Raw genomic sequence first — 27,816 nt, forward strand, 5'->3', positions numbered from 1 at the left:
CATTCTATTGTCTCTTTTATGCTTTTTATTGTGCCCTTGATCTTGGCAAAATCCAACAACATCATTTTGAAATTCAATTTAGAAATGTCACTTTTATGAAGTCAAAGTTAAACAGTTTTAGTTGTGTTGGCCACTTCCTTTATAAAAGTGTGACACAACATTGCGCTTTTACCCCATGATCAACGATATTTATCTATTGCATTGGTTTCATCATGATCTATTTGATTTCTAGTCCATCTCTTAGGTTTTTTATGATTTAATCATTTAAATCCTATTTAAAATTTCTCCTTAGGATTGACAAATTTATTCATTTATCCTAAGTGTCCTATGTCACAATAAATTTGAATTATTTAATTGGATAATTAGCTTCCATTTTTCTGAGCTAATTAATAAATGAAATTTATTAATTAGTCCCACCCAATTTCCTCATTTTCAAATTTCTTTTTTGCCACCTAATTTTCTCCTAACATTTCCCACTAATTTTTTCTCTAATCTTGTTCCTCTTTTCATGCTCAATTTTTCATGAATTGAAACTATTCTCTCCAATTTGTCATTATTTTATGAGAAAATTTTATGGATAATTTGTCATAATCAAGTGGCCATTTTCCTATCAATCGTGTCATAATTGATGAGCACAATTTTCTCTCAATTTGTCATTATTTTGACATAGCAATTTGTCATCAAAATTATCATTCAATCATGTCATAATCATGCCAATATTTTAAAGGCTATTTATAAGTTGAGAAAAACACAGAAAATTCAAGACCTTAATGAGAGTGTAAGAGTTTGTATTTTGAATTCATTGCAAAAAAAATGCACTTTTAAAAAAAGGACACTCAATTTTGAGTTTCCTTGCAAAATTTATGAGTAAATCAATTGTTTCCTTGTTACAAAATTTATCCTCCAAAAATAATTTTTAATTAGAGAAAATTTACCAAAAGGACAGTGAAGGGAAGGAAGAAGATAAAAATGACAACTTCAAAAAGGATAACTCTACTAAAAAAAGTAAATCAACTATTGAGAAAGTTACATGTTCCTTTTGTAAGAAAACTGGTCATGAAGAACATGAATGCATGAAACAAAAAATTGAGCACCTCGCTTTTCTATTCAAAAAGAATAATATTGGGGTAACTGATTTTGTCAAAGAATCTTCTTCAAATCAAGAAAATACTAAGGACAAAGAGAAATTAAAAGGCAAGGCCTTAGTTGCTACATCATCATCTTTATCTCCATGGATTAAAGATTTCGGTGCTACACTCCATATGGGTTCTCAAAAGGTTGATTCTCCATCCTTAAAACAAATCAATATGCATTCAAATGATACTCTAGCATTGGTCAAAGGGAGAGGGTCTGTTGAATTTGAAGGAGGAACATTTTCAAATGTTAAAAGTGTGCCTTCACTATCAACTAATCTCCTTTCATGGGCATATCATTGACTTAGTTAATTAATCTACAAGCTCTTCTTGGTGTGTGTTCTACATCAACAACATTATCTTTTTTCATTTATAAGAGTATTATTTGTACATGAGTACCTTATCAAGCTTCATGACTGTGACTCATTTCCATTTTCTTTCTACATGGGTACCTCACCATGCTAGTAGTCGTAATCCATTTCTCTTATTATCCTCCTAAGTTATGCTTAAAGGGGGGTGTTAGTGTAATTATTTTATTTTAAGCCTACTTATTCATCCATTTCTACTTGACACTTGTTCATATAAGTTGTCAAGATCATTTAGGAGTTGATTAGAGAGGTGTCAACTTAGTTTTGATACCTCACGCTAGTTTAGTGGGAGGCATCACGCCACCACTCATTGAGTGACCACTCATTGAATGTTGGCTTCAACTTTTGATTCGACCCAATCACTCTTACCATATGTAAGCTTCTTCTTGAATCTTCATCTTATTTTAATTGTCGATTTTTCTCATATTCAGGTTGCAATCTTGTGCTTGTTATTTACCTTCATTGGATCTTGGTTATTTCAAATACAATCTAAAACATAAAAATGACCAAAAATATAAAACTTTGCTAAAATCACCCTTTATAAAAATAAGAAATAAAAACATGTAAATAAGAATATAAAAATAAAACCTAAATATAATTAAAAAAATTAACTATCAAAAGACAACAATCTTCATGTATCCAATCTAAAATCTAAATACCAACAATCAAGGAAAGCTAAATGCTCTTGAAACACTCATGATGCCTACAATCAAGGAAAGCCAAACGCTCTTGAAACACTCACAATGCAAGAATTTGAGTGCAAGAAGATGAAATGAAGAGATCTCAATGGTTGTGGGGTTTTATAACCCATTCTTACATGTGAGCCATAGATTACCATCAATCCTCAATGTTCCAAGTTTGAATGCATGTTTGCATACTTGTAGGTTTGTTGAAAAAGTCCACCACTACATGAGTTCTATGATTTTGGGATTACACTTTCAAACATAAAAGTTTAGTAAAAATATTTTCTAATGCTAACACTTTAAGATTTTGGATCTCTAATGCATATTTTACATTCTTGCAAGTTGATGAAAATTTTGGATAGAGTAAAGAGAATTAGGGTTTCAAGATTCAAATGTGTACTTACAATTTTTAAGTCAAGTGAAAAAGTCTAATAACATTAGAATTTTGGGACTTTTAAGATATTTTGCTAGTTTGCAACTTGCAAGGTCATAAGAAAAGTTTGAAACCTTAACAATAACGAAAAAAATTGACTTCCAAACCTAGAAAATTTTAATCAAACACAAAATTTATATTTTCTTACTTCGAGAACACCAAGATACCTCAATAAGACCATTTTGACACACATATTATTTTTATTGAGCTCTAGCAAGAAAAATTGAGATAGAAAACCAAATAATCCAAATGGAAATAAAATTCAAGCCCAACCTCCCAAAAAAAAAGTGAAACACAAAAAATTAAGATCAAAATTAAAATATAAGAAAAAAATTAAAGATTCCTAATTTTAAATAAATATGAGTGTGTTGTAGAGACAACACCATAAAAGACAAAAAAAGAAAGAAAGAAAGAAAGAAAAATGACACATAAAAATTAAGATCAAAATTAAAATATAAGAAAAAAATTAAGGGTTCCTAATTTTAAATAAATATTTGTGTGTGGAGACAACACCATCAAAGATAATATTTATTACGTTCCATAATATCGTAAGTGGATAAAAGTTTAGGACCAGTCATTGAGGATGTCAAGAATCTAATTTTCCTATCAAACTTTTAAGGATATAATTTAGGACATCAAGCTAGTTCCATTTTTGGCACATAAATATATTCAATATTTATCTATTCTTGGATACAAATCTGAACAAAGCAATGACACAATATGATTTTATCTCTAGCAATGCTCCTATTAAAGGAATCTTCCCTAAAAATATCCTAAATTCCTATTCTAAAATCAAGTAAGAGGGTCTTCTTAATAATTTCTTAGATGTTTTAAGTGATTCGATGATATCTCATGCTAAAGTTGTGTTTAAGGCCCAAGTGATCTATTGGTATGTCATGTCTTCAAAGCCTCTCCACACCCCAAGTGTGTCACTCCTTGAATTTTGTAAACTTCACACCTTGAATTTTGTTTTTTTAAAGGTAATCTTTAACATATATAGAGAGATTGTAGCATATATTATTGTTATAAAATATGATATCATAATATTAAATGATATTGTCGCAAAAATTAATTTAAAAGAAAATAATAATGATGATAAAAAAATCATTTATGAAACAAACAATCAGTAATTCGTGAGAAAATTTTGCTGAGGGTAAGGTTTCCACATCATAAGGGATGGAGGTTGAGATCTCTCTCAAATCAATTTGGGAGAATAGATACCTTATTGTCCTTGATTTTTAGTCAAAGAGGTTTTAACCTAAGACAATTTGGGAGAATGGATACCCCCTAGTCCTTGGCTTTTAGTTGAAGAGGTTTCAGCCTAAGGCTTGTGCTCCCCCTAAAACAACTTTGTGAATGAAAAATCCTTCATAAATAAACCTTGACAATATACTAAAAAAATATTTATAACAGAAAATATCTAAATAATTACAACATCATTCAATTGTACTGTTACAAAACTAATAAATTCTTTAAAAATGAGAGACTTCAAGATAACAATATACTAAAAAAATGTTTATAACACAAAACATCTAAATAATTACAATTCCATGTCATTCTTACTGTTACAAAAGTAATCAATTCTAAAAAAAAAAATCCCAAGATAGCAATCAATGTCAAATTTATAAAAATCTAGATTTTTTTATTAAAAAAAATTATCTCCAAAATATAATAGAATTTTTAAAGATAAGATTTGATTTGATTTTCAGTTTAGATTGTTGTCACAATCCAACACTAAACATCATCGTCCAAACTGTACATGCTTCTGTTGGCTCTTCTCACCCATATCTCCATGCTTAAGCGAGATGGAGGAAGAGAATCTGCCCTTGGCAGAGAGCCCCCCAACGATACCGACGCCCCCATTGGATGGCCCCCCTCATCGGGAAGCGGGCCAATGGCAAATTGGTTACCAGGGCCAGTTTCACCTCACAGCGCGCCTATCCTATGGTAAGACCCAAGCCCTAGCTAGCAGGACCTTAGTCTTCGCGCGGGTACAGTGCTCCTAATGCAGTTCCGTGCAGGACATGGGGACTGGGCCAATGGCCGAGGGTATACGTCCACGCCTGCCGATAGCGAAGGGCACGAGTCATCTTCTTAACCAGGACGCCAGGTCCCATCTACCGTATACATAATAGAAAGTGCCAATTCACCCTTCTCCGGTAGGGGGGCAGTGGCCACCAAATACAGGTGCAGTTAGCGGTCACTTTCTCGATGAATTGGAAATGACGACGTCCTTACCGAGCATCCCAAACCAATGGGGCCTTAACTCCCAGTAGAGTGAATCGGAACTGCTTCACGGAGAAACTGGAGAGGATAAAAAAAAGTCGCATACATCTAAAGCTTTGATCCAATGAGCGAGTACGAAGCGACCAGGTCTGATCAATAAATGAATTAGCAGCACCCACCCAAAGTAATTCCTCTCAGATATAGATTCCCATTCTTGGTAGTAGGAGAAATGGCTGGATATGGTCCTAAGAGTTCACCTTCCCTTCTCTCTCCCGAGCGATCGCCTCTAAGACGTCAGCTCGACTATGCCCCCGCGGTGGGGTAGCTAATCCGTAAGAAAGAGTATGAGATCCGCCCCTTCGGGTTAAGGCACATGATGGGTGAGATGGGGCCTCGTGATGCATGCCCCTTGTTCCATATTCGATTCGGACTCTCCCTCTAGATGTGAACTGGATGGGGGCGGTGGGTCCGATACGAAAGGAGGTGTGTACTCTTCGTCAGTAGTAGCCCCATGGGTGGGTCTGATGAAGATAAGGGTTGTTGTCCATACCCAGCGACTGAACGGCATAACCTCTTCTTGCTGTACTTCGCGGGAACGGTGTACTCATGGACGCCCACGACGGGGAATAAGAAAATATCGGGAGAATCGAGCAAAGATGCTTGCTTTGAGTATGTCCCCGGGCCCCCCCTCTTTTATATTATTGACCCAGTGCAGGCGGAGGCTGGAGCGTCGAATTGTTATCCAACAACACAGCCCGAGGAGGAGCTGGCGAGAAACCTCTCTCCGATTCACAGGGGCGGTTCCCTATTGCACATGAGGAACTAATGAGTGGCATCTTCCTGACTTGCTCAATTTGGAATACTACAACTAGCAAATTGGGGGGCACGATACTTCAACAAGATGGAAGAGCCTGTGCTGATTTGAGCCTCACAAGGAGAGAATAAATAGGGTTTTTTTCTTCTTTTTTTGAATAAATAGTTATTATGGTATTGATTCGCCTCCTATACAGCAGAATAGGAAAAGCCACATGTTGGTATTCCAAAAGTTGTATATAAAAAATGCTTAGGGGTGAAGTTTTTTATTTTTGGTTTTGTGATATATTATGAAGTTGAGAAATTAATTCTTAAATAACAATGTCTCAAGTCATACAGGACAAAAAGTTTGGAAGGAATTTTCAGTTGGTAAAGATTTTGTAAGAATATTTATGACATCTATAATTTATAAGATGGGGTTACAAAATGGATTTGGATAAAGCATGTAAGACTATCTATTTTGAGAAAGCATGGAGTTCTATTATATTGGAGTACTTTGATCATAGGTTTGGGTGTCTCTTTTGAACCAATAGTATTAATGTACGGTCTTAAAAAACTATTGGTGGTTTTTTAGGTTTTAATGTTTATATATTGAGGTTTTAGTTTAGAAGTTCCACATTGATTATGGATAATAATAAAAGTGTTATAGGAGTTCCAATATTGAATTAATAAAATATTATTTGTAAAGATTATATATATATATATATATATATAGAATCTATATTATTGAAATAAGTATTTCCACATTGATTATGGATAATAATAAAAGTGTTATAGGAGTTCCAATATTGAATTAATAAAATATTATTTGTAAAGATTATATATATATATATATATATATATATATATATATATAGAATCTATATTATTGAAATAAGTATTTTTTTATTCTTTCTTTTTTTAAGCAAATATTTACTATGATACTGATTTACTTTCTCTACATGAGAATAGGAAGAGCTCCATGTGGGTATTCCAAAAGTTAAATTAAACAATGATATTAGTCTAAGGATGAGGTTTAAATTTTTAAAACAACTTTTGAGACAATATCACAAGAACTCTAATAAAATGTTTTTCTTGAAAAATCATAAAATAAAAAATTAATGTCTTTGATAAATAATTATGAGAAATAAGATGTCCCAATTCATAGATAAAGCATCTAAGATTACCTAATTTGAGCACAAATGAGAATTGAATTATATTACATGACTTTGACCATAGTTTTGGATGTCCATTTTAAATCCATATTATTAATCTTTGGTCATAGGAAACAATTTGTGGTTTTCTAGGTTTCTATGCTTATATATTAAAGCTTTGACATAGAGGTCTGACATTCATTTTAGATAATAATAATATAGATTTAATACCAATTTTAATGTTGCATTATTTATTGACATATTATTGAAATGTTGATATAAATAATAATATATCATTTGTAAAGATTATTTCATTATATTTGAATGTATATCAATATACATTTATATATATTTAATATGCAATAAATATATATAATTATACAATTTACATATCAAATATATATGATAAACAAATTGATATCTTAACAGAATTCCTAATATTCTAAAAAGATAAATAATCAACTTATTAACTAAAAGATTCTAGACATAAAACAGGCAAGCTCACCAATTTACATTTGAACCTATTTCAAATATAATTCAATTTAGAAAATGCACCACGATCCTCAACCCCCCTTGTCATGTTGGTATGTTAATTTTTTATTTTTTTTCATGATATAAAAATTAGATTTCTAGAATGAAGTTAGTTGTTAACTGTAGTTGTACATTTTTTCTATTTTTAATTGACATATTGAAGTGAATATGTAATGAATTTTTGTTTTGGATCTGTGCAGATGAATTTTTTTTGTAATTCAATTGAATGTATAGAAAATTTACTTTTGAACAACGTATTCCTATTTATTTAATTTTCTTCTTGCCAGCGTCCTCCCTGCCTGTACCGCAGTGGGAGCTTTGGAACATGCTATGCACACCCATTGTGAGATGTTGTTCCAACTGGCCTGGTAGATATGTTTGCAAGCTGTGGAAGCACAAACAACGCACACGAACTGTTTGACAATATGCCTCAATGAAATTTGGTCTCATGGAATTCGATGATTGCTGGATATGGACAAAATGGATTTGTGGACAAAGATTTGGAAACTTCCGAAGTAAATGAAATTTATAGCTGGAAAGCTAGCATTCTCCTCGCCTGTCCCAAAACGTGAGCTTTGGCAGCATAAATCTATTTCTTATGAAACTGAAACTGAAACTTGTCTTAATATCATCCTCTCTTTTTTTTGTTTCTCTTAATTAGCTCTTTGGACTTTCTCATCACAATATCATGTTCCCTCTTCAAATGTTGTTTATTTTTTTAATTTTCTCACGATATGCTTCTATTAATCTAATCCCAATTTTTTTCCTTCAAGTTTATACATGATCATCTTCTTTTTTTTTTTCTGTTTTTTGTTTTTTGTTTTCTATTATTTTAAAATTTTCCTTTTGTCAATGAGAATTTTTCTATTTTGTATTTGATTTTTTACATTATCTAATTTAGCATCATAGATTAAATTTAGACAATACGATTATTAACTTTTTATCATGGTATCAACATATTCTTATAGAACTATTAAATTAGAAAAAAGAAAATATCAAATGATTTATCACACTCTTATCTATTAATTAAAAATAAAAAAGTTTTTGTTTTCTTATTTTATCACCACCAAAATCACATGTAGACTTTCCTCTTTTTTCCCTTCTACACTCATTAGCATAATGCCCTAGTTTACAATAGTTATAATATTTTGTTCTTGGCCTTTTGATCTTCCTCTTTCTTCATTGCCTCTATTCTTTTTTTTTTTGATCGATTTCAATGCCTCTATTATTATTACGGTAACTTCCGCTACCACCTCCTTCCCAATACTTATCATGGTAACCCACATGGAGGGTCCTACATCCTGAATTTATACCACTAGTGTATATTGTTAAGTGGTCTTATTCTTTCTCTTAATTGAAGTTCCCAATGGACATGCACATTAGATATACATTAAATTATCTTATAGCTAAAACCTATGCTCTATCCATACCCGTATTAAAAAAATTATCCCCTACTCAATCTATGGATAATTGGTTTTGATGCAGTCAAGGGAGGGAGGTCCAATGAAGGGCAACCCCACCTTGCAACCTAAAACATAAACACCATGAAAGATACTAGTAATCAGTTGACACAACACAAGGTATAACCAGGGAAAACAAAAAAAAGAGAAATCCTTATAATAATTTAATGAAAATTACAGATGCCCTTAGGCTTTACAGATGCTAGGATGCAGCCCAGGATAACAAAATAGTTCAAACAACTTAATTTCCTGATCCAATAGATCATTTGCCTTTGACTTTGTCCTCTGTTATGTCTTCTGATCTGAACCTCAGTCTGCTAGACCAAAATACCTCAATGCCTTCTAAATCTACATCTTTTATGTTTCTTATGAATTCTGAATATGTTTAAGCCTAGAGTCTCTAGATGCTAAATCTATCTCCGCAGCTCTAAATTCATAAATATGAAGAAACACAACAATCTACAAGGTCACCTCCTTGGTAATCAGCAACTCCACGATCAACTGCTCCAACCCGAGTGATTTCCCGAATGCCCCTGCATCAGACTCTCGGGGTTATCTAAAAAGTGATTCCCATCAATTTGATATGCAACATGCCACAATCAATGCTATCTCTAGAATTTGGTTTGGCGATCTATTCATAGGTACTTGCAACTGCCTCAGCTTCAACGGTGTGACTACAAGTCTAATTGCCTCTCCTTGGCGATCTATTGCACAAACTTGCAACCTGCCTCAATTAGTGATCTGTTCAAGATAACCTACCAACTACCTCAAGTTCTTTCTTCTAGGTTCGGCGACCTACTCGCAAGCCTGGTACTGCCTCAATGTTCAACGATCTGAACAAGTCTTCAAGCTGCCTCAAGTTTTCTTCTTTCGACAGGTTCACAACAAGCTCTGTGCTATAATACCACCCAATGTAGTCAAGGTACGAAGGTCCAATGAAGGGCAACCCCACCTTGCAGCCTAAAACATAAACACCATGAAAGATACTGGTAACCAGTTGACACAACACAAGGTATAACTAGTGAAAATAGAAAAAGAGAAATCCTTATAATAATTTAATGAGTTGCATATACCCTCAAGCTTTACAGATGTTAGGCCGCAACCAGGATAACAAAATGATTCATACAACTTAATTTCCTGATCCAGTAGATCATCTGCCTTCGACTATTTCCTCTTCTTTGTTTGTTGGTTCATAATAATCAAAGAACGTTAATCATATTATTTTCCCCTTGAACTAACTGGTTGCATGTGAAAAATGCAAAGAATTGGTGAACACAAAAAATTATATGTAAAATATATGAGCATGTTAGCACAATTAAAATGTAGTAATATCATAAATAAATAAAAATTGGTCATAATTCTACACTAGTAATTTCTATTTTTGATAGCATTCTTGGAAATTAGATTGTGTGAAATAGGCAATCATGTTTGATGATCCACAAAATTTGTAGTGGTCACTAAAATCAAACTATTAATGTCCCCATGCATATTCCACTCAAACTAATATGTTTCAATTCCCTTTTCTTCTAAAGTGTATAAAAATGCATGGTTGAATTTGGATGGGATGTGATGAATGACAATAAGTGAGTAGAGAAAATTTTTAATTTTATCCATACTAAACATAGAAACAACCAAGAAAACATCACACACAAAGGAAATTCCAAACCTTTTCTCCTCATAAAAACTAAGGTACAAATTCACTCTATGATAATATTCGAGGGACCTTCTTGTATTAAACAAAATTAATTTGATAATGTATATAATTACATCCTATACATGGTGCACACTCCTAATCATTAGACCTTCAATCTTTAAAATATCTTCTAAGACTTTGCTTTGCAAATAGTGCAATTCATGGTTCGTATGTGATTCTCTCACATCAGAGAGAAAACATGATAAATGGTATACTAAATGGTTGCTACTAAATAATTTTTCTACCAGGGTGGTCTCACTGATCCCTATAATTCCATAGATCCCTAACAACTACTTTGCGACCTTTCTTTGCCTCTTTATCTTTGAACAAAAACTTGAAAAATTGTGGATGAGTTTGACAAGTCCAACCAAATATTTTGCAACATCTTACAACATAATATTTTTCTTTCTTGCACCACCTGTATCAAACAAGAAACAATACTTTCTCACAAATTATTGAAATACAAATGATGGTTACAAAACATAATTTAGAAAAATGACCCAACCTCTTTTAAATATAGAAAAGGTAGCTAAGACATCCCCTCAAATTTGTAAATATGAAAAGATAAAATATTGGATGCTAAAATAAATCCAAACATATTTAAAGAAACTATAATTCTAATTAGCTCTTTGAATAAGTAAATAAAATAAAATATTTCTTAAATAGCACTTAAGAAAAATAAAATAGTTCAAATTATCCATGGGGAATAGACTAGAAAGATAATATTTTTAAAGATATAGATAATGCTCACTTTTTTTAATCCTTTGCTTCAACCATTGCATGGATAAGGGAACCCATGCAATTGGAAATTATAGGGTTTGTGTTATTGTAACCTTGCAAATGAAGTCTCAAATAGTATTGATTCCTTTGTAAATCCTCTTTATATAAATAAAATAAAATAATTATTAGTTAAAGTTAAAATTTATATGATTATGTATATATGTAATAAATAAAATAGTCTAAAATAAAGAAAATATTAGTCACACATTGGTGTGCAAAGGATACACCAACAATTATTGCTTTTATTTTGTTTATCAATTTTAAAATATAATGGGACAATGCTTGAGATCAATTTTCTCAATAATTTCCACACAAATTTCACATGTTATTTTAAACATTAAATATTAAAACCAATTAGAGAAACTAAAATTATTTTAGTAGAAAGTAAAAAGAAAGTATGTGTAAATTGATTACATATGTTCCTTCAAAATTAATGTGGGTGCATAGTAAGATGTACACACCCCTTGACGAAGAAGATGATTTGGATGTCTTCAAATATCAAAAATAAAATTTCATGACATTAATGAAAAGTGATAGATAATCACTAATTTTGGAGGCCATATAAAAATTTAAGGAAAAACTATTTTAAAAATAATCTTTTTAATCAAAACTTTACAATCTAGTTGAACCTATATGTATTAGTTGATATCATCATATGTGTTCCATAATTTGGTTTGATAAATTAAAATACTACAAACTATACAATTGCAAATCCTTGTAAAGAAAAATTGATCTCCTTATATTTTTCTTTGTGTCGCTCTCTATATATGTCCGCCTTTCTATCTAGCCTTTTCCTCTACTAATCTATCTCTCTTTTTCTTTATATATATAAATATTTCTCTCTTCCTCTCTATCTCCCTATCTTTTTCTCACAATGGCTCTTTGTCTCCCTCTCTATCTCTCTCTTTAATATACCTTTATCTCTCTTTTTTCTTGTATCTCTTTCTTTTTCTCTCTATAGTTATCTCTTTCTCCACTCTCTATTCTCCTTGCCTTTTCTTTCATCCTCCTCTATCCTTTTTCTCTCTTCATTTCTTTTTTTCACCCCCCTCTTTCTAGGTTTTTCTCCCTCACTCTGTTTATCTCCTATTTCTCTCTTTTCCCCCTCTCTCTCCCAACTCACTCTTGGTTTCAATATATCTCTCTCTTTATTCATCTATCACTCTTTCACTAAATATAGATCGCTCCACATATTTCTACATTGAAATAAATCAATTTTTGCGGAAATTTTTCCTACACTATTATTTTGAAGAGAGAGTTATAAAAATTTCAAGATTTTAACAATTATATTAAACATAAACATATTCAAATATAAAATAAATAATATATATTATATCACAAGTGTATATGGGAAATCCTTTCAAGGAAAAATAATCCATATTCTAGAGCCACTCAATGAATTATTTAGTAAGTCATGAATGTAATACACTTGTAGGGAAAACCTTTGTAAGAGTATCACTAAATAAATATCTAGAGGAATTCTTACAACTTAACAATATCTACAAAACCCTACATGCAACCTTCACCTCAAGTACTTAATATATAGGAGATAAAAAACTTGAAATCATCCAATGGTAATTAGAAACCCATGATCTAAAACTACTTAAAAGTGGTAACACCAATCAAAGATGTCTTATGATATTTCATAGAATACTGCATAAGTTTGTCAATAGGTGTAACTCCCCTTTACAACTATTTTATGCATCCAACAATTTTATGCATCCAACAATTTTTAATATTTCTTAAGCAAACTTTAAAGGGCCATAACTAATCTTGTGGATTGATTAAATCATTTTTTAAAGAATTAGATAATCAAAGAAATTTTACTTTTTGACAAAAAAAAGAACTATATAACCTAATAATTATCTAGATTTTATATATAAAAATAATATCTTTGATTAATTGACATGACATAAAATATTGAAACGATGTCTGTTTTTTAATGCTTGATTTAATCTATAGAAAAATACTTTAAAATAATACTGTAAAGCGGAAAATCGAACCCTAGTTGTTCCCCCACTCCATGGAGAGAGAAAGGAGGTCACTAGGATTGACGGTTTTCACTTAGGAGAGACTTTACATTCAAAAGAGGGGTTGAAACCCACAAGATCCAATCTCACACAATGCAAGACTAGATTCTAAATGAGTTTCAAGGGTTAAGACATCAAGGATACCCTCTTTTGTAAAGAATGTAGATAGAATGATTGAACTAGGAATGCATGTAAAGTAAGAAAGATTCGCTTGTAGACGGAGATAGGGACATAGGATGAAGCTACGGACCTGAAATTAGCAGTAAAATGTCGAGACGATGCTGTCCTGCAAATTTGAGCGAAAGTTGACGGGACGATGGCACCTGGAGTGCACACGGTCCTCCAAAAAATGCACGAAACAAAGGGGGATCTGTTCATCTCTGCACAAGGATTCCAGATCTTCAATTACAGCCGCATACCTGCAACCTACACACAGAAAAGAGAGGACGATTGGGGGGTTAGGGATTAGGGGTTTGCCTTTAGGTCAAACCCCGGTTTTAGAATTAACCAAGAAATGAGAATACTATAAATGTAAATGTTTGTAATGTAAACAAGTACTGATACCTTGTTGTAAGAATGTTTGTATTCTTACATGCGAAGGTGTAATGATGTTGTATGTTATATGTTGTAAGTGATCTCCTCTTCAATGGTTGAATCCTTGTCTTTGAATGCAACACCTAGCCTTGAATGGAGACTTAGAATACTCAATTGCTTGAAGGAATGTTTGAATGCTTGAATGTTTGAATGTTTGAATATCGCTTCCGCCTCTTGCTCTTGCTTACTTCCTTCCTCCCTTTCTAGGAGAGGAAAAGTAGTTTATATACTTGTCAATTAGGGTTAGGAGACTGATTTTTCCGACCTTAGGCCGACCTAGAAGCATTATTTTCAAAATTGCAAACTTAAAGACCCGATGCCCAACAAGAGACCGGGCCCAAAATAGGGCCAGGGACCAGGGCATTGGGCGCCATGGTCCTGGGGGACCAGGGCGCTAGGCGCCATGGTCCCACCTCCCGGGACAGCAGGGTGCAAGGAAGGATCAGGCCAACGTGCAGAAATATGCAGTTTTTGATGTCGCAAACAAGTTTCGGGGTCTCCATTCAGGTTCAATGTTGCGCCGCCATCGTGAAGACCCAAATGCAATCGAAATTGCAAGTGTCACAATTTTAGGATGCTACATTTAGCCCCCACTTTAGCGGGAGTATAAGCATACGCCCATACTTCCGGTAAAGTACAAGGAAACAACATTGAAAGACTTTCACCACGTCAAGGAGGCAAGATACACCAAGCCCCCAGTGGACTAAGGATCTTACAAAGTAAAAGGGAAGATCACGAGGGAGAACCATGACTGTCAGTAGTAAGGTTCCCTCACTATGAGTCATGTAAGAAAAATACCAAAAATTTTCAAGGCAAAGCTAAATTCGCCAAGAAATTTTCAAGTATCTTGAAGAGATATGAACTGGGTGTATGCCCCCCTACATTAAAGCGATCGCACACACCTCATCAGGGGTGACTGCTTTAAGGTAGTGATACATATAAGAAATGAGAAGGGAAAGGAGCACGTTATCACAAGGATTTAGCCCCCAAGTGTGAGATAAGCCCAAGGATAATAGACACAAAACACAAAGCACGAGGTGACTTCGCTTTCCTTGGGGTCAGCATGCTGTATGATAATTCATGTATATCATATGTATGTATGCATAATTGTTCTTCATTCCCCAATCAAGGAAGGTCACCTAGAAGAAGGGAACACATGTGTCTTTTGAGTCAACATGAGAGAGACCAAGAGAGATCTCAATGCTTTGCATCGTCCTCACGTAGACAACACTAAGGACAACAAATAGAAGAATGAGAATAACACATAGAAGAAGTAACAAAAGAGATCAAGAGAGGAGGAGAGAGTCTGCTATGCTAATGAAACTAGTCCAGCACGTCATCCACCCCCCGATCTTGCTGATCAATATTTCGGGAAGGCAAGAAACACGCTAGAGGAGGAACATCCAACACAGTAGATGGATCTATCACAAGATCCAAATAAGGGCTATGTTCATGTTCCATGCCACATTGTTCTTGTCTAGGAGCTAGGATAAGTGCTTTAGAAAATTCGTTAGATAAATGGTTATCAACATCAACATATTCATATTCACTATCAGAATGAAAAGAAGTAACATTTTCATCATGAATAACATTTTCATCTATATCATCATCAAGATTTATAAAATTAGGATCTTTAACTCGCACAGGATCAAGACCATCATGCATCTTCTGTTTAGGAGATTTTCGCTCAATTATCGGCTGAGGAGAAAATGGAATAATACTAGCTGAAGGTGTTTTGGGGGATTGCAAAGTTTGAGAAGCAGCTGCCTGAGCTCTAAGACAACGCTTTTGTCAGCGTTCACGTGCAGAACGATTTCGTCTAGTCTTAGTAGGAAGTTGAGAAGATTGAGGAGGATGAATGTTCTCATCCTTATCACTTGGGTGTTTAGGTTGTGGTCTCTTAGGTTGAATAATAGGAGAAGAGGAAGGTCTCTTCTCTCTATAAGAGGAAGGAGGAGGAACTACTCCATATAGAGGAGGAATATTTGGTTTAGGAAGGAGACCAAGTCCATCATGACGAGGTGGTATAGGTCTAATTTTAGGAATTTTATTAGATATAGACATAGTCACATTCATAGGGATGGGTTGGGAATCTTCTTGAGGAAAGACATTAGTTTTATCTTTCAAAGGAAGAACTTCCTTCTCAAGAATGATAGGAATATCAAGTTTGGGTGTTCTAGGTTCACTTAGAGATAGGATCATATCTTTTTTCCACTTTTGATAAGATTTGAAAAGATGATCACTCCACGGTGGAAGAGATTGGAATTGTTTAGGCCAAAAATAATCAATAGGAACGCTAGAAGTTCTTTCAGCTGGTTTAAAGAGACTATGATTGATAGTAACAACCTCACCATTATGGGGAAATTTCAAACACTTGTGAATAGGAGAAGCAATAGCTTTCATGTAAGACAGCCAAGGATAGCCTAGCTTCACACAAAATTGTTCGGACGATGGAATAATAGCAAAGCTCACATCAAGGGATTTGTTATGAACCTCAATAGGTAATGTAATAGAACCAACTGCAGGAAAAGAAAATGCATCAAACAATTTCACAACCACATTTGTTTCGTCATAGATCACTTGATTCAATTGCAAAGTAAAAAGAAATTCTTCAGTAATGACATTAACCATGCAAGAAGGATCAATAAGCACTCCACGGCAAGGTGTATTCTTGACTTTTGCAACTATATATAAAGGACCATCAGGTTCCCTGATAGTTTCACTGGAATCAAATGTGATGGAAGGTTCTTTAGGGATTTTCTGTTGTTCCACAAAGTTAATCACATTCGGAGTCATAGATACAAGAGTATCAGGTGAGAAAGAGGAATCATTAGTCTCAATCACATTAGAGGTATGAGAAGGTAATGGATTAGAAAAAATCTTAAGATTTTGGTTAGGAGGAGCTACAGATGGGTTGCCTTTATCATTCACACCAGAAACAGACATAGTATTATTATCAGTCAAATCTTGAATTTTACCCTTTAAAGCAAAACATTTTTCAGTATCATGGCCAGGTTGACGATGAAATTGACAAAAAGATTTGTTATCAAAATAGGGTGAATTAATCTTTGTAGGATCTATTTGCTTTATAGGAGGGAGGGTAAGCACATTTTGTTCCAATAACTTATTCATAATACTATGCAATGATTCATTCAAAGGAGTAAACTTTCTTTCTTTCTTGAAAAACTTAGAAATAGGAGGCACACCTGATGCTGCATTTACATTGTTGTTGATGATGTTCTCATTGGACTTAATGGACTCTCTGTTCGGTTTAAACTTCCCAAGTGGTTGTTGACTACTATCACCCTTATCACTCGGAGCCATAGGATTTGCTTGTTCCATTTGACTCACAGTCAGTTGATAATTGTGAAGAGTTACGCACAACTGTTGGAAAGAAGTAAACTCAGAAAACAGAAGTTTTTCTCTAATATCTTTTTGTAAATTAGAAATAAAGATTTTTTGAATATCATTGTCAGGTACTAGAAAAGAATTTTGAGCATACAAATGCTTATATCTACCAATGAAATCAGTCACTTTTTCTTTAACACCTTGTTTACAATGCATTAAATCAATCAAAGTAACTTTAGGACTTATATTGTTTTGAAATTGTTGAATAAAAGCATTTGCAAGTTGTTGGAAAGAAGTAATAGAATAAGAAGGCAACGAGCAATACCATTGTAGGGCTTTATCTCTTAATGTTCTAGTAAACAGTTTTGCAAGCAACCTTTGGTCATGAGCAAAATCGGTACATATTGTTTGAAAGGTCTTAACATGTGTTAGAGGATCACCCTTACCATTATAAACTCCAATTGCGGGATTTCAACATGTTTAGGGGGAATAGCTCAAACAATGTCAAGAGAAAGTGGGCTCGCAACATCAAATGTGGGCACACTAAACCTAGATTGATTCATAGAGGCAATTTGTTGTTGTAAAGAAGAGATAGTTTGTGCAAGATTGTTAATGGTCGCTTCAGTCGAAGAGTTCATATTAGACGTGTTAGATTGTGATGGAGGTATTATGTTATTGAAAGAAGGTATTGATTGAGAGTAAGGTGGCAGGACACTATGATAGTTAGTCATAGGAGATGATTGGAAAGGAGGAACACTACAAGGAGGAATGGAATGGTTAAATGAATTGCCCTCTTGCGTCATGTTCATTTGTGGAGATGTAACAGGAACACTCATTGAAGGAATGAGTGAAGAAGTTGGATTGAATGAAGGAAGAGGGTTGATTGAAGAAGAAGGATTGCCCCCATGACTGGTGATCATAGGTGGAATGTTTTGTATTGAAGTAGTCATTATGTTTGATGTAAAAGTAGGTATACTAGCAATAGAAGTTGTCAAAGGAATAGAATGATTGACTTGAGTAGGAGGTTGTGTATAACCTAAAGTTTTGGCACAACTTTTCATAGGCATCACATTCGAATCCACAATGTGTGCAATACCACACAAAATATCAATTCCATTCTTATCACTTTGAATCATACGTTTTAGACCCTCAATTAAGGAAAGAGCTTGACTATCGGGGTATTCTTGAGACATCCATTGTCGAAAATCATCAAATTGGTTATCTAATTTCAAAAGTTGTTCTACAGAAACCTCATGGAGAGCTTCTTCATCATTAAGAGGATTAGAGGAATTACCCATGTCTTCGTTAAAAAGGCCATTCAAATTAGGTTCCATCTCCTCAGTAATTAAACCTTGGAAAGACTTAATTCTAAGGCTTCGTCTAACGAGAATAGTGTAAGTAGGGTTTATTGTTGTAAAACTCATGCATTAAAGAGAGAGAGAAGATTTTGAATTTTAGAGGTAGCAAATTTCAATAAAATCAGCCAATCTCCTAGATTTAAGCTGTTAAATACAATCAGGACAATCTCCCGAAATTTTGGAAAAAATGTCAGGGACCGTGGCAAACGGAGTGCACATGGTCCTCGCAACTTTTTTTGAAATTTTCAGGGATGAAAGTTATGATGATTTTAAAGCTAATCTGAAAAAATTGAGTGATTTTACGATCTGTAGATAAGTCAAATTAAAGTTGCAATCTCAAAATTGAACCCTACCAAGATTGTTGAAAAATGCAAAATTTGAATTTTGAAAAAGAGAGGGAAACTGAAATTTTGAATTTTATGATTTTAGAGGGAATACTGAAAGCAATGTAGGCTTTGAAATTTAAAAGTTGACTCAATTTAATGCAAAATCCACTTTTGAAAGTGGAAATCAAGGTTGCTGCAATTAAACACTTAATTTCAAAAGTCACAAACTGCAAAAATTTGAATAAAGCACTGAAATTTCGAATGAATGCCAACACACTTTTCAGATTTAGGACAGTAAGAAACATAATTTTGATATGAATTTTAATTTCAACAATTTTTGAATGATTATAAGCCTTTATCCAAGCAATCACTAGACCAACTTTGACTTTAATTTTGAAAGTGTTAAAATTGATGAAATCAGCCAAGATTCTGGATTTTAGCAGAAAAATACTATAAGATCTAGCTCCCGAAATTTTGGAAAAAATGTCGGGGACAATGGCGCTCGGGGTGCACACGGTCCTCGCAACTTTTTTCAAAATTTTCAGGGATGAGAGATATTGTGATTTTGTTGCGGAATCCAAAGTTACAGCCAATTTGGAGGTGTTTTGATCAATGAAATCATTGGTTAAAGGTTGAATCAAGAAGGTTTTAAAAATTAGGGTTTTGACACTTAACCACTTAATTTTCAGAATTAAAGCACAAATATGAATTGACAATTTGCAATAGAAGGGTAGATCTGAAACAAGCATTAACAATTAAACATTTCACAAGCTCAAAAGGAAAATTTAGGGTTTTTATGCAATTAACCTCTAAAATTTGCAAAAGATCAAACATGGAAATGTAATTAAGGAAGCAAATTTTTCAGATCTAACCATGAATAATCAGAATTAGGATTTTCACGTCGGGTTCACCAAAATGTAAAGCGGAAAATCAAACCCTAGTTGTTCCCCCACTCCATGGAGAGAGAAAGGAGGTCACTAGGATTGACGGTTTTCACTTAGGAGAGACTTTACATTCAAAAGAGGGGTTGAAACCCACAAGATCCAATCTCACACAATGCAAGACTAGATTCTAAATGAGTTTCAAGGGTTAAGACATCAAGGATACCCTCTTTTGTAAAGAATGTAGATAGAATGATTGAACTAGGAATGCATGTAAAGTAAGAAAGATTCGCTTGTAGACGGAGATAGGGACACAGGATGAAGCTACGGACTTGAAATTAGCAGTAAAATGTCAAGACGATGCTGTCCTGCAAATTTGAGCGAAAGTTGACGGGACGATGGCGCCCGGAGTGCACATGGTCCTCCGAAAAATCCACGAAACGAAGGGGGATCTGTTCGTCTCTGCACAAGGATTCCAGATCTTCAATTACGGCCACGTACCTGCAACCTACACACAGAAAAGAGAGGACGATTGGGGGGTTAGGGATTAGGGGTTTGCCTTTAGGTCAAACCCCGGTTTTGGAATTAACCAAGAAATGAGAATACTATAAATGTAAATGTTTGTAATGTAAACAAGAACCGATACCTTGTTGTAAGAATGTTTGTATTCTTACATGCGAAGGTGTAATGATGTTGTATGTTATATGTTGTAAGTGATCTCCTCTTCAATGGTTGAATCCTTGTCTTTGAATGCAACGCCTAGCCTTGAATGGAAACTTAGAATACTCAATTGCTTGAAGGAATGTTTGAATGCTTGAATGTTTGAATGTTTGAATATCGCTTCCGCCTCTTGCTCTTGCTTACTTCCTTCCTCCCTTTCTAGGAGAGGAAAAGTAGTTTATATACTTGTCAATTAGGGTTAGGAGACTGATTTTTCTGACCTTAGGCCGACCTAGAAGCATTATTTTCCAAATTGCAAACTTAAAGACCCAATTCCCAACAAGAGACCGGGCCCAAAATAGGGCCAGGGACCAGGGCGCTGGGCGCCATGGTCCCACCTCCCGGGACAGCAGGGTGCAAGGAAGGATCAGGCCAAGGTGCAGAAATATGCAGTTTTTGATGTCGCAAACAAGTTTCGGGGTCTCCATTCAGGTTCAACATTGCGCCGCCATCGTGAAGACCCAAATGCAGTCGAAATTGCAAGTGTCACAATTTTAGGACGCTACAAATATAGAATTATCTATGTGACTAGATTACTCTTTAAAGTTGTCTTTAAATGTAAATAAAGATTATGAACCAAGTATCCCATAGTCATCTCATTCAAAATGAATTATACTTTAATATAAAACAAAGTTTCAATAAGAACAAATCCATGTCTTTTTTTATTGCCAAATTATTTTTTTAGAATAAAATTTATAATTACGTTTCCTAAAAAAACATTAACATCGATTTCTTTTGAAAATTAACGTTGTGTAGGGTGCACGTGAATGCGAGCCCCCTCAACAACTTACGATGAACATTTGCTTCGTGATTACCCATGGCATTTCATTGATGACTAGTTTGCAAAATTGAAGAAAATTTGCTTTCCTTTCACATTGGATGCACTTTCTAATTTTCTTCGGACTTGAATTTTGTCATAAATAAATGCATCCCCCATTTATGGTATAATTTTGAACCTGACCTATCCTCTCTGAACCAACTGATTAGCAAACAATAACAACAAAAAGAAGAAATTGCAAAAAGAAATCACAATTCAGAATAAAAAACAAAGTGCCTTATTTTTTTGGAATTGCACACACCAATATCTTTATTGAAGCTTAATTAAAAAATTACATAGAGGCTTTATATATAAAGAATTTGTAGTCTAGAAGAATAAATAATAACTGCAGTTCTAAATATATTCCTAGCTTTGCATGGAAAGCTACTAAGGCTCTCAAACTATAAAAAACAAACTGCTCCCTAAATTAAGAATACAATAAGTGCATGCATAGCATGCTTTATTTTCTAAGAAACAAACTCATGCAAAAAACAAAACTAAAAATAGTCCTAAGGATTAATGCATGTTGGAGTACATGCTTTATTTGCATGAATAAACAAAAAATTATTAACTAAACTAATATAGCTGCATGCTAGAGCAGCATCAATTATCAACATACTCCCCCTTGATGCTAAGAGGGCTCACAATCTTATCTTGTAGTGCTATAAACTGAGCTTTTGCAACCGCTTTGGTGAATATATCTGCTAGCTGATCCTGGGTGTTGATGTGCTTCAATTCGACATCCTTCTTCTGCACTAAATCTCGTATGAAGTGATATTTCAAATCAAAATGCTTTATTCTGCTGTGATGAACCAGATTCTTAGCTAACTTGATGGCACTCACATTGTCACAATAAATTACTGTAGGCTGAATTTGTTTTTCTCCAATTTCTTCCAAAACTTTTCTGAGCCAAAGAGCTTGTGTACCTGTTGAGGTAATTGCAACATACTCTGGTTCTATAGATGAGAGGGCAACAATACTTTACTTTTTTGAGCTCCAGGTAATCAAACCAGAACCAAAAGAAAAACAATTTCCAGATGTAGATTTACGGTCATCCATACTACCTCCCCAATCTGAATCACTAAATCCTACAAGATTGAACTTTTCAGAAGAGTAGTAATGAATACCAAAACTTAAATTCCCTTTCACATACCTCAAAATCCTCTTGGCTGCCTTCATATGTATTTCAGATGGATTTGTCATATACCTTGAAACAAGTGAAACTAAATAGGCAATATCAAGCCTCGTGTGGATTAAAAACATCAAACTCCCCACAATACTTCTATAAGTTGTCTCATCAACTAAATCAGCACTATCATCTCTACATAACAAATCTCTATGAGCACTTGGAGTGGAGGCAAGGTTACAATTAGTCATATTAAATTTCTTCAGCATATCTTGTGCATACTTTGTTTAACAAATGAAAATCTCATCCTTACTTTGATAAACCTCCATTCCAAGAAAATATTTCATCAGACCAAGATCTTTCATCTCAGATTCTTTCATCATACCAGCTTTGAATTCATCTTTCATCTTAGAACTACTACCCATATACAAAAGATCATCAACATACAAACTTATGATGAGAATATGAGTACCTTCTTGTTTGTAGTAAAGGGTAGGATCACTCTTACTTCTCTAGAAGCCATTCTCCTGAAAGTATCCATCAATCCTGGCATACCACGCTCTTGGTGCTTGCTTGAGGCCATACAAAGCCTTCTTCAACTTGTAGACATAATTATCTTTTCCTTCCACTTCAAAACCTTGTGGTTGCTCCACATATACTTCCTCTTCTAAGTGCCCATTCAAGAAGGCACTTTTTAGGTCCATATGATGTATGCTCCACTTCTTCTGAGCTGCTAATGAAATCAGTATTCTTATGGTCTCTTGTCTTGCTACTAGTGCAAATGTCATAGGAACAACAGTGATCACCCTATTACCCTTATTCTTATCATAGATAGTACATGTCTTATTCTCAAAGACTACTTTATAATTTTTCTCACATAGCTGCCCAACACTTAACAAATTGTGCTTCAATTGTGGAGTATAATAAATATCATGAATACTCTTTATACCTTCTTTTGTTTGGACCTCCATAGCTCCTTTGGCAGCAACCTCTAATGATTTATCATCACCAACCTGGATCTTGGATTTGAAACTTCCATCCTTTGTTGAGAACAACTTCTCATTCCCTATCATATGGTTAGAGCATCCAGAATCTAGGTACCAAACATCTTTACTAGTATTTTCACCCTTTGCATAAGATAAAAATAAGTGACCAGGAGGATTCTCACTACTTTCTTGAGCATAGTTAGCACTTTTACCTTCTTTCAATCTGCATTCTCTTTCAAAGTGGCCATACCTATTACAATGGTAACATTGAACATTTCTCTTATCAAATCTGCCTCTACCTCTTCCTCTGAAACCACCACTTCCTCTTGAGCCACCTCTTCCTCTACCTCTTGAAGAATTTTGGCTTTACCCTTTACCTTGGCCTTGATTGATTTTGGCACTACTGCTACTTGCATCTTCATTTTTTGTGATTAGCAATTTAGAGGAAAACGCTTTCTCTACACCTTCAAAAGAATCTTTCAATCTTTCTTCATGAGACATCAGGGATTCAACCAGTTGATCAAACTGTAGTTTTGTCAAATCTTTGCTTTCTTCTATGATTATTGCTATATGATTCCATCTGGGTGTCAAAGATCTCAACACCTTTTTTATCAAAACTTCATTGCTTACAATTTCCCCAAGTGTAGCCATTTTATTGGCCACATCTTTGACTTTGACACAATAATCACTTATACTTTCGGCTTCTTGCATCTTCAAATGCTCGAACTCTCGCTTCAATGTCTGAAGTTTGACCACTTTAACTTGATCACTACCCTGGTAAGCTTCTTGTAGAGTCTTCCAGGCATCTTTGGCAGTTGTTGCTCCTGATATTCTTGGAAATAAGCTCTTATCAAGAGCTATCTGAATGTGAAACAAAGCTTGAGCATTCTTTTTCCTTGCTTCCTTTCTAGCTATTTTGTCATTGGCTTTAAGGGCATTCCAATCAGCTGGCTCTTCATAACCTGATTCAATAATCTCCCACAAATCTTTTCCAATAAAAAAGGTCAGCATCTTAATGCACCAATAATCATAATCATTCCCATCAAATTCTGGAACGGGCATATGGTTAGAATTCGACATGATTAACTTTGGCGAAATTCCAACAATAAAACTTTAACCCAAAACAATTTTACCTGCTCTGATACCAATTGTAAAATTTTGAACCTGACCTATCCTCTCTAAACCAACTGATTAGCAAACAATAACAAAAAAACGAAGAAATTGCAAAAAGAAATCACAATTCAGAATAAAAAACAAAGTGCCTTGTTTTTTTGGAATTGCACACACCAATATCTTTATTGAAGCTTAATTAAAAAATTACATAGAGGCTGTATATATAAAGAATTTGCAGTCTAGAAAAATAAATAATAATTGCAGTTCTAAATATATTCCTAGCTTTGCATGAAAAGCTACTAAGGCTCTCAAACTAAAAAAAGCAAACTACTCCCTAAATTAAGAATACAATAAGTGCATGCACAACATGCTTTATTTACTAAAAAATAAACTCATGCAAAAAACAAAACTAAAAATAGTCGTAAGGATTAATGCATGTTGGAGTACATGCTTTATTTGCATGAATAAACAAAAAACTATTAACTAAACTAATCTAACTGCATGCTAGAGCAGCATCAGTTATCAACATTTACATTATTCTAACAAACCACAATCCACAATGTCGTTGCCATCGCTATCAGTGTTGCTTCGATACGCTTGTGTTTCCCTGACTGCAGAACTCGGCATCTGTGGAGTTGGAGGCTCCATCTTCCCTTCCAGCATCCGCAACACTTGTTCCATGCTTGGCCTCCTCTCCTCCTCCCTTTCTATGCATAGCAACCCTACGATGCCTGCTCTTCTCACCTCTTCAACATCTGCCTCCGCTGCAACTCTTTCGTCCACAATATTAATCATCTTCCCCTCGTAAATTTGAGCTGCAGCCCATGCAGGAAAGTAATACTGACTTGAATCTTGAACACTTAAATCCAGACTTCTTCGGCCGGAAATGATTTCCAACAGTGTCATACCAAAACTGTAAACATCAACCTTAGGGGTGATGGGAAGACCGGAGATCCACTCTGGTGCCAAATACCCTCTCGTTCCTCTCGTTGTGGTCAATACACGGCTGAAATCTCTACCCACAAGCTTTGCCAACCCAAAATCTGCCAACTTGGGTGAAAAATTACCATCCAAGAGAATGTTCTTGGGCTTTACATCGCTGTGAATCACGCAATCTCTGCACTCTTCGTGGAGATAAACTAAACCTCGCGCAGTGCCTAAAGCGATCTGGAAGCGGGTCTTCCAGTCGAGTACCTTCGGTTTACTTTTGGAATTATTAGTGAACAGTAGGGAATTTAGAGAGCCATTGGGCATGTAATCATAAACCAGTAAGCGTTTAGATCCTTCTGCACAAATCCCTCGAAGTCTGATCAAATTTGCATGTTGTATGTTGCCAAGAGAACTGATTTCCGCTCGGAATTGCTTATCATGTTGTCTTGAACTGGAATCCAATTTCTTTACGGCTACAAGTGTACCGTCTGTTAGACATCCTTTGAACACTGAACCGAATCCTCCGCTCCCCAACTTAGACCTGAAATTCCTTGTTGCAATCTTCAACTCTATGTAACTAAACATTCTAAGAAAATACTCTGAGGAAACTGCACAAGTCTCCTTCGGTGGTCGAAGTCGACACCTTTGCCACATTAAAAATGAAATGATACTCAAAGCAACTGTAAGAGCAAGAGCACTCACTATAATTATGGTTTTCAGTTGGGAGGAGGACCATTTTTTATGCTTTGGAACTTTTAAGGCAGCTACTCGAATGGAGACGTTCCCTCTTCTATTTGATGGAGAGTTGTTCATGTTTAGCAAATCTCCAGACCAGATTTGGCAGCGTCCGGAAGGAGAATTGAAAGCAAACGCAGTGCAGGAGCAGTTGCGGAGGCAGGCTTTCTGGCAATCTCCCTTGTTGGGTGCAGAGTATGAAGAAGCTGAATCATCAGGCAACGTTACACCAGCCTCGATAAATTCGTCGGTGCTACCTTTTTTGGTATCGCAGTTTAACGGGCTCTGCCGAACACAGCCACTTGACGACCAGTCTTGCGAATCCCTGGCGCGCTTGTCTGCCGGGATGAAGCCTTCCACACAGCTGCAGAACTCAAGATTGTTGGAGTTGCAGCTTCCGCAAGGGCCACAAAAACCATATGCAGCGCATTGATCTCTGGGGCGAATCTCCACCATGATCCATTTAGTGTTATCATACAAAGCAAATTCTTGTATTCCTCCGGAATTAATTTTGATTAAACTTGGGATCCCTGTCTGCAATTCGTAACTGAAATAAAAACCAGAACTAGTACTTTTAAAGCTGACATTGAAGCGGTCTCGGTTTGGATTTTCCGGCATTCCACTGAAAGTTTTGTTGTCCCAATTTCCACTCTCCCAAAACTGGACAGAATTGTTCCAAGTTAGCACGAATTGTTTAGCCCCAGATGGATCCAAATGAAGGACAAAAGCCCAGGTGCGGGATCCATAGAGTTTTTCCAACAGACTAGCTTTTCCTGTCCACCGAACCACATGCCGGGCAACATAGTATCCACAGGATAGTCAAAGCTCTGCCAAACAGTCTCAGATTTATTGTCATCGCTAAGCATCAAAAAGTTACCAGAATCTAATAGCACAGCCCGCGAGGGCTTGTACGATACGTTGGCAGACCAAAGAGACATGCCCCCTGCATCAAACAGTCCCAGAGTACCTCCTTTTGAGAGTTTCAGAACGCCAGGCCTGTGTTTCCCCGGATTCTCCCTATTAGCCACCCAAACGACCATCTTTTCTGGTATGTTGGCATACCAGATACCGAGATACCAGTTATTGCTTCCATTTGGGCTGAAAATTCCCAATTCAAACATGCCGTTCTTCGAGGTTATAGTCTGATTTCCAATAAGCGATGCGCCCAAGGAAAGAGAGTCTCTGCTACCAGTACCGGTAGATAACCCGTCACCGTAGCAAATTATAATTAGCACGCTAAGCGCGGAGATCATATATGCCGGTCCTGCTAAAAAACCCACCCTTCTCATTTCAGGTATTATTGATTTTCGTAGACAGCACTGAAACTCAGAAAAATCAAGCCTCATTTTTCTGAATATCTCATGTGCTCTTTATGTGCGTGCCGGGATCTAAGTCTTCTGTTCATAGAGCTTGTGCCGTGTTAAAGTGGTTATGTAAGGGATAAAGTCTTCTGTTCATACCGCCTGTGCCTGGTTATAGTCTTTTGTTCATCCGGGTCAAAGAGTTATAACTAGATATTGTTTCACAATTAAAATATAGTTTAAACTTTAGATATACAGTACATGTATCCCATCTTGTAGTAAGTTTCATTTTAAAAAA

The 27,816-nt window shown here is 35.1% G+C and overlaps 2 protein-coding genes across 2 annotated transcripts; both read right to left on the bottom strand.

Annotated features, from left to right (window-relative positions):
- Positions 1 to 24,956: 24,956 nt before the first annotated feature.
- LOC131030940 (G-type lectin S-receptor-like serine/threonine-protein kinase At2g19130) lies at positions 24,957 to 26,838 on the bottom strand. The gene has a single exon (XM_057961905.2). It carries the CDS (start codon positions 26,833 to 26,835, stop codon positions 25,087 to 25,089), a length of 1,749 nt encoding a protein of 582 aa, XP_057817888.2. The 5' UTR covers positions 26,836 to 26,838; the 3' UTR covers positions 24,957 to 25,086.
- A 59-nt stretch (positions 26,839 to 26,897) lies between these two features.
- Positions 26,898 to 27,590, bottom strand: LOC131030959 (S-locus-specific glycoprotein S13-like). The gene has a single exon (XM_059215447.1). The coding sequence runs from the start codon at positions 27,561 to 27,563 to the stop codon at positions 26,898 to 26,900; it is 666 nt and encodes a 221-aa protein (XP_059071430.1). The 5' UTR covers positions 27,564 to 27,590.
- Between the last annotated feature and the right edge of the window lie 226 nt (positions 27,591 to 27,816).

The sequence above is a fragment of the Cryptomeria japonica genome, unplaced genomic scaffold (genome assembly GCF_030272615.1).
Source record: "Cryptomeria japonica unplaced genomic scaffold, Sugi_1.0 HiC_scaffold_142, whole genome shotgun sequence".
NCBI lineage: Eukaryota > Viridiplantae > Streptophyta > Pinopsida > Cupressales > Cupressaceae > Cryptomeria > Cryptomeria japonica.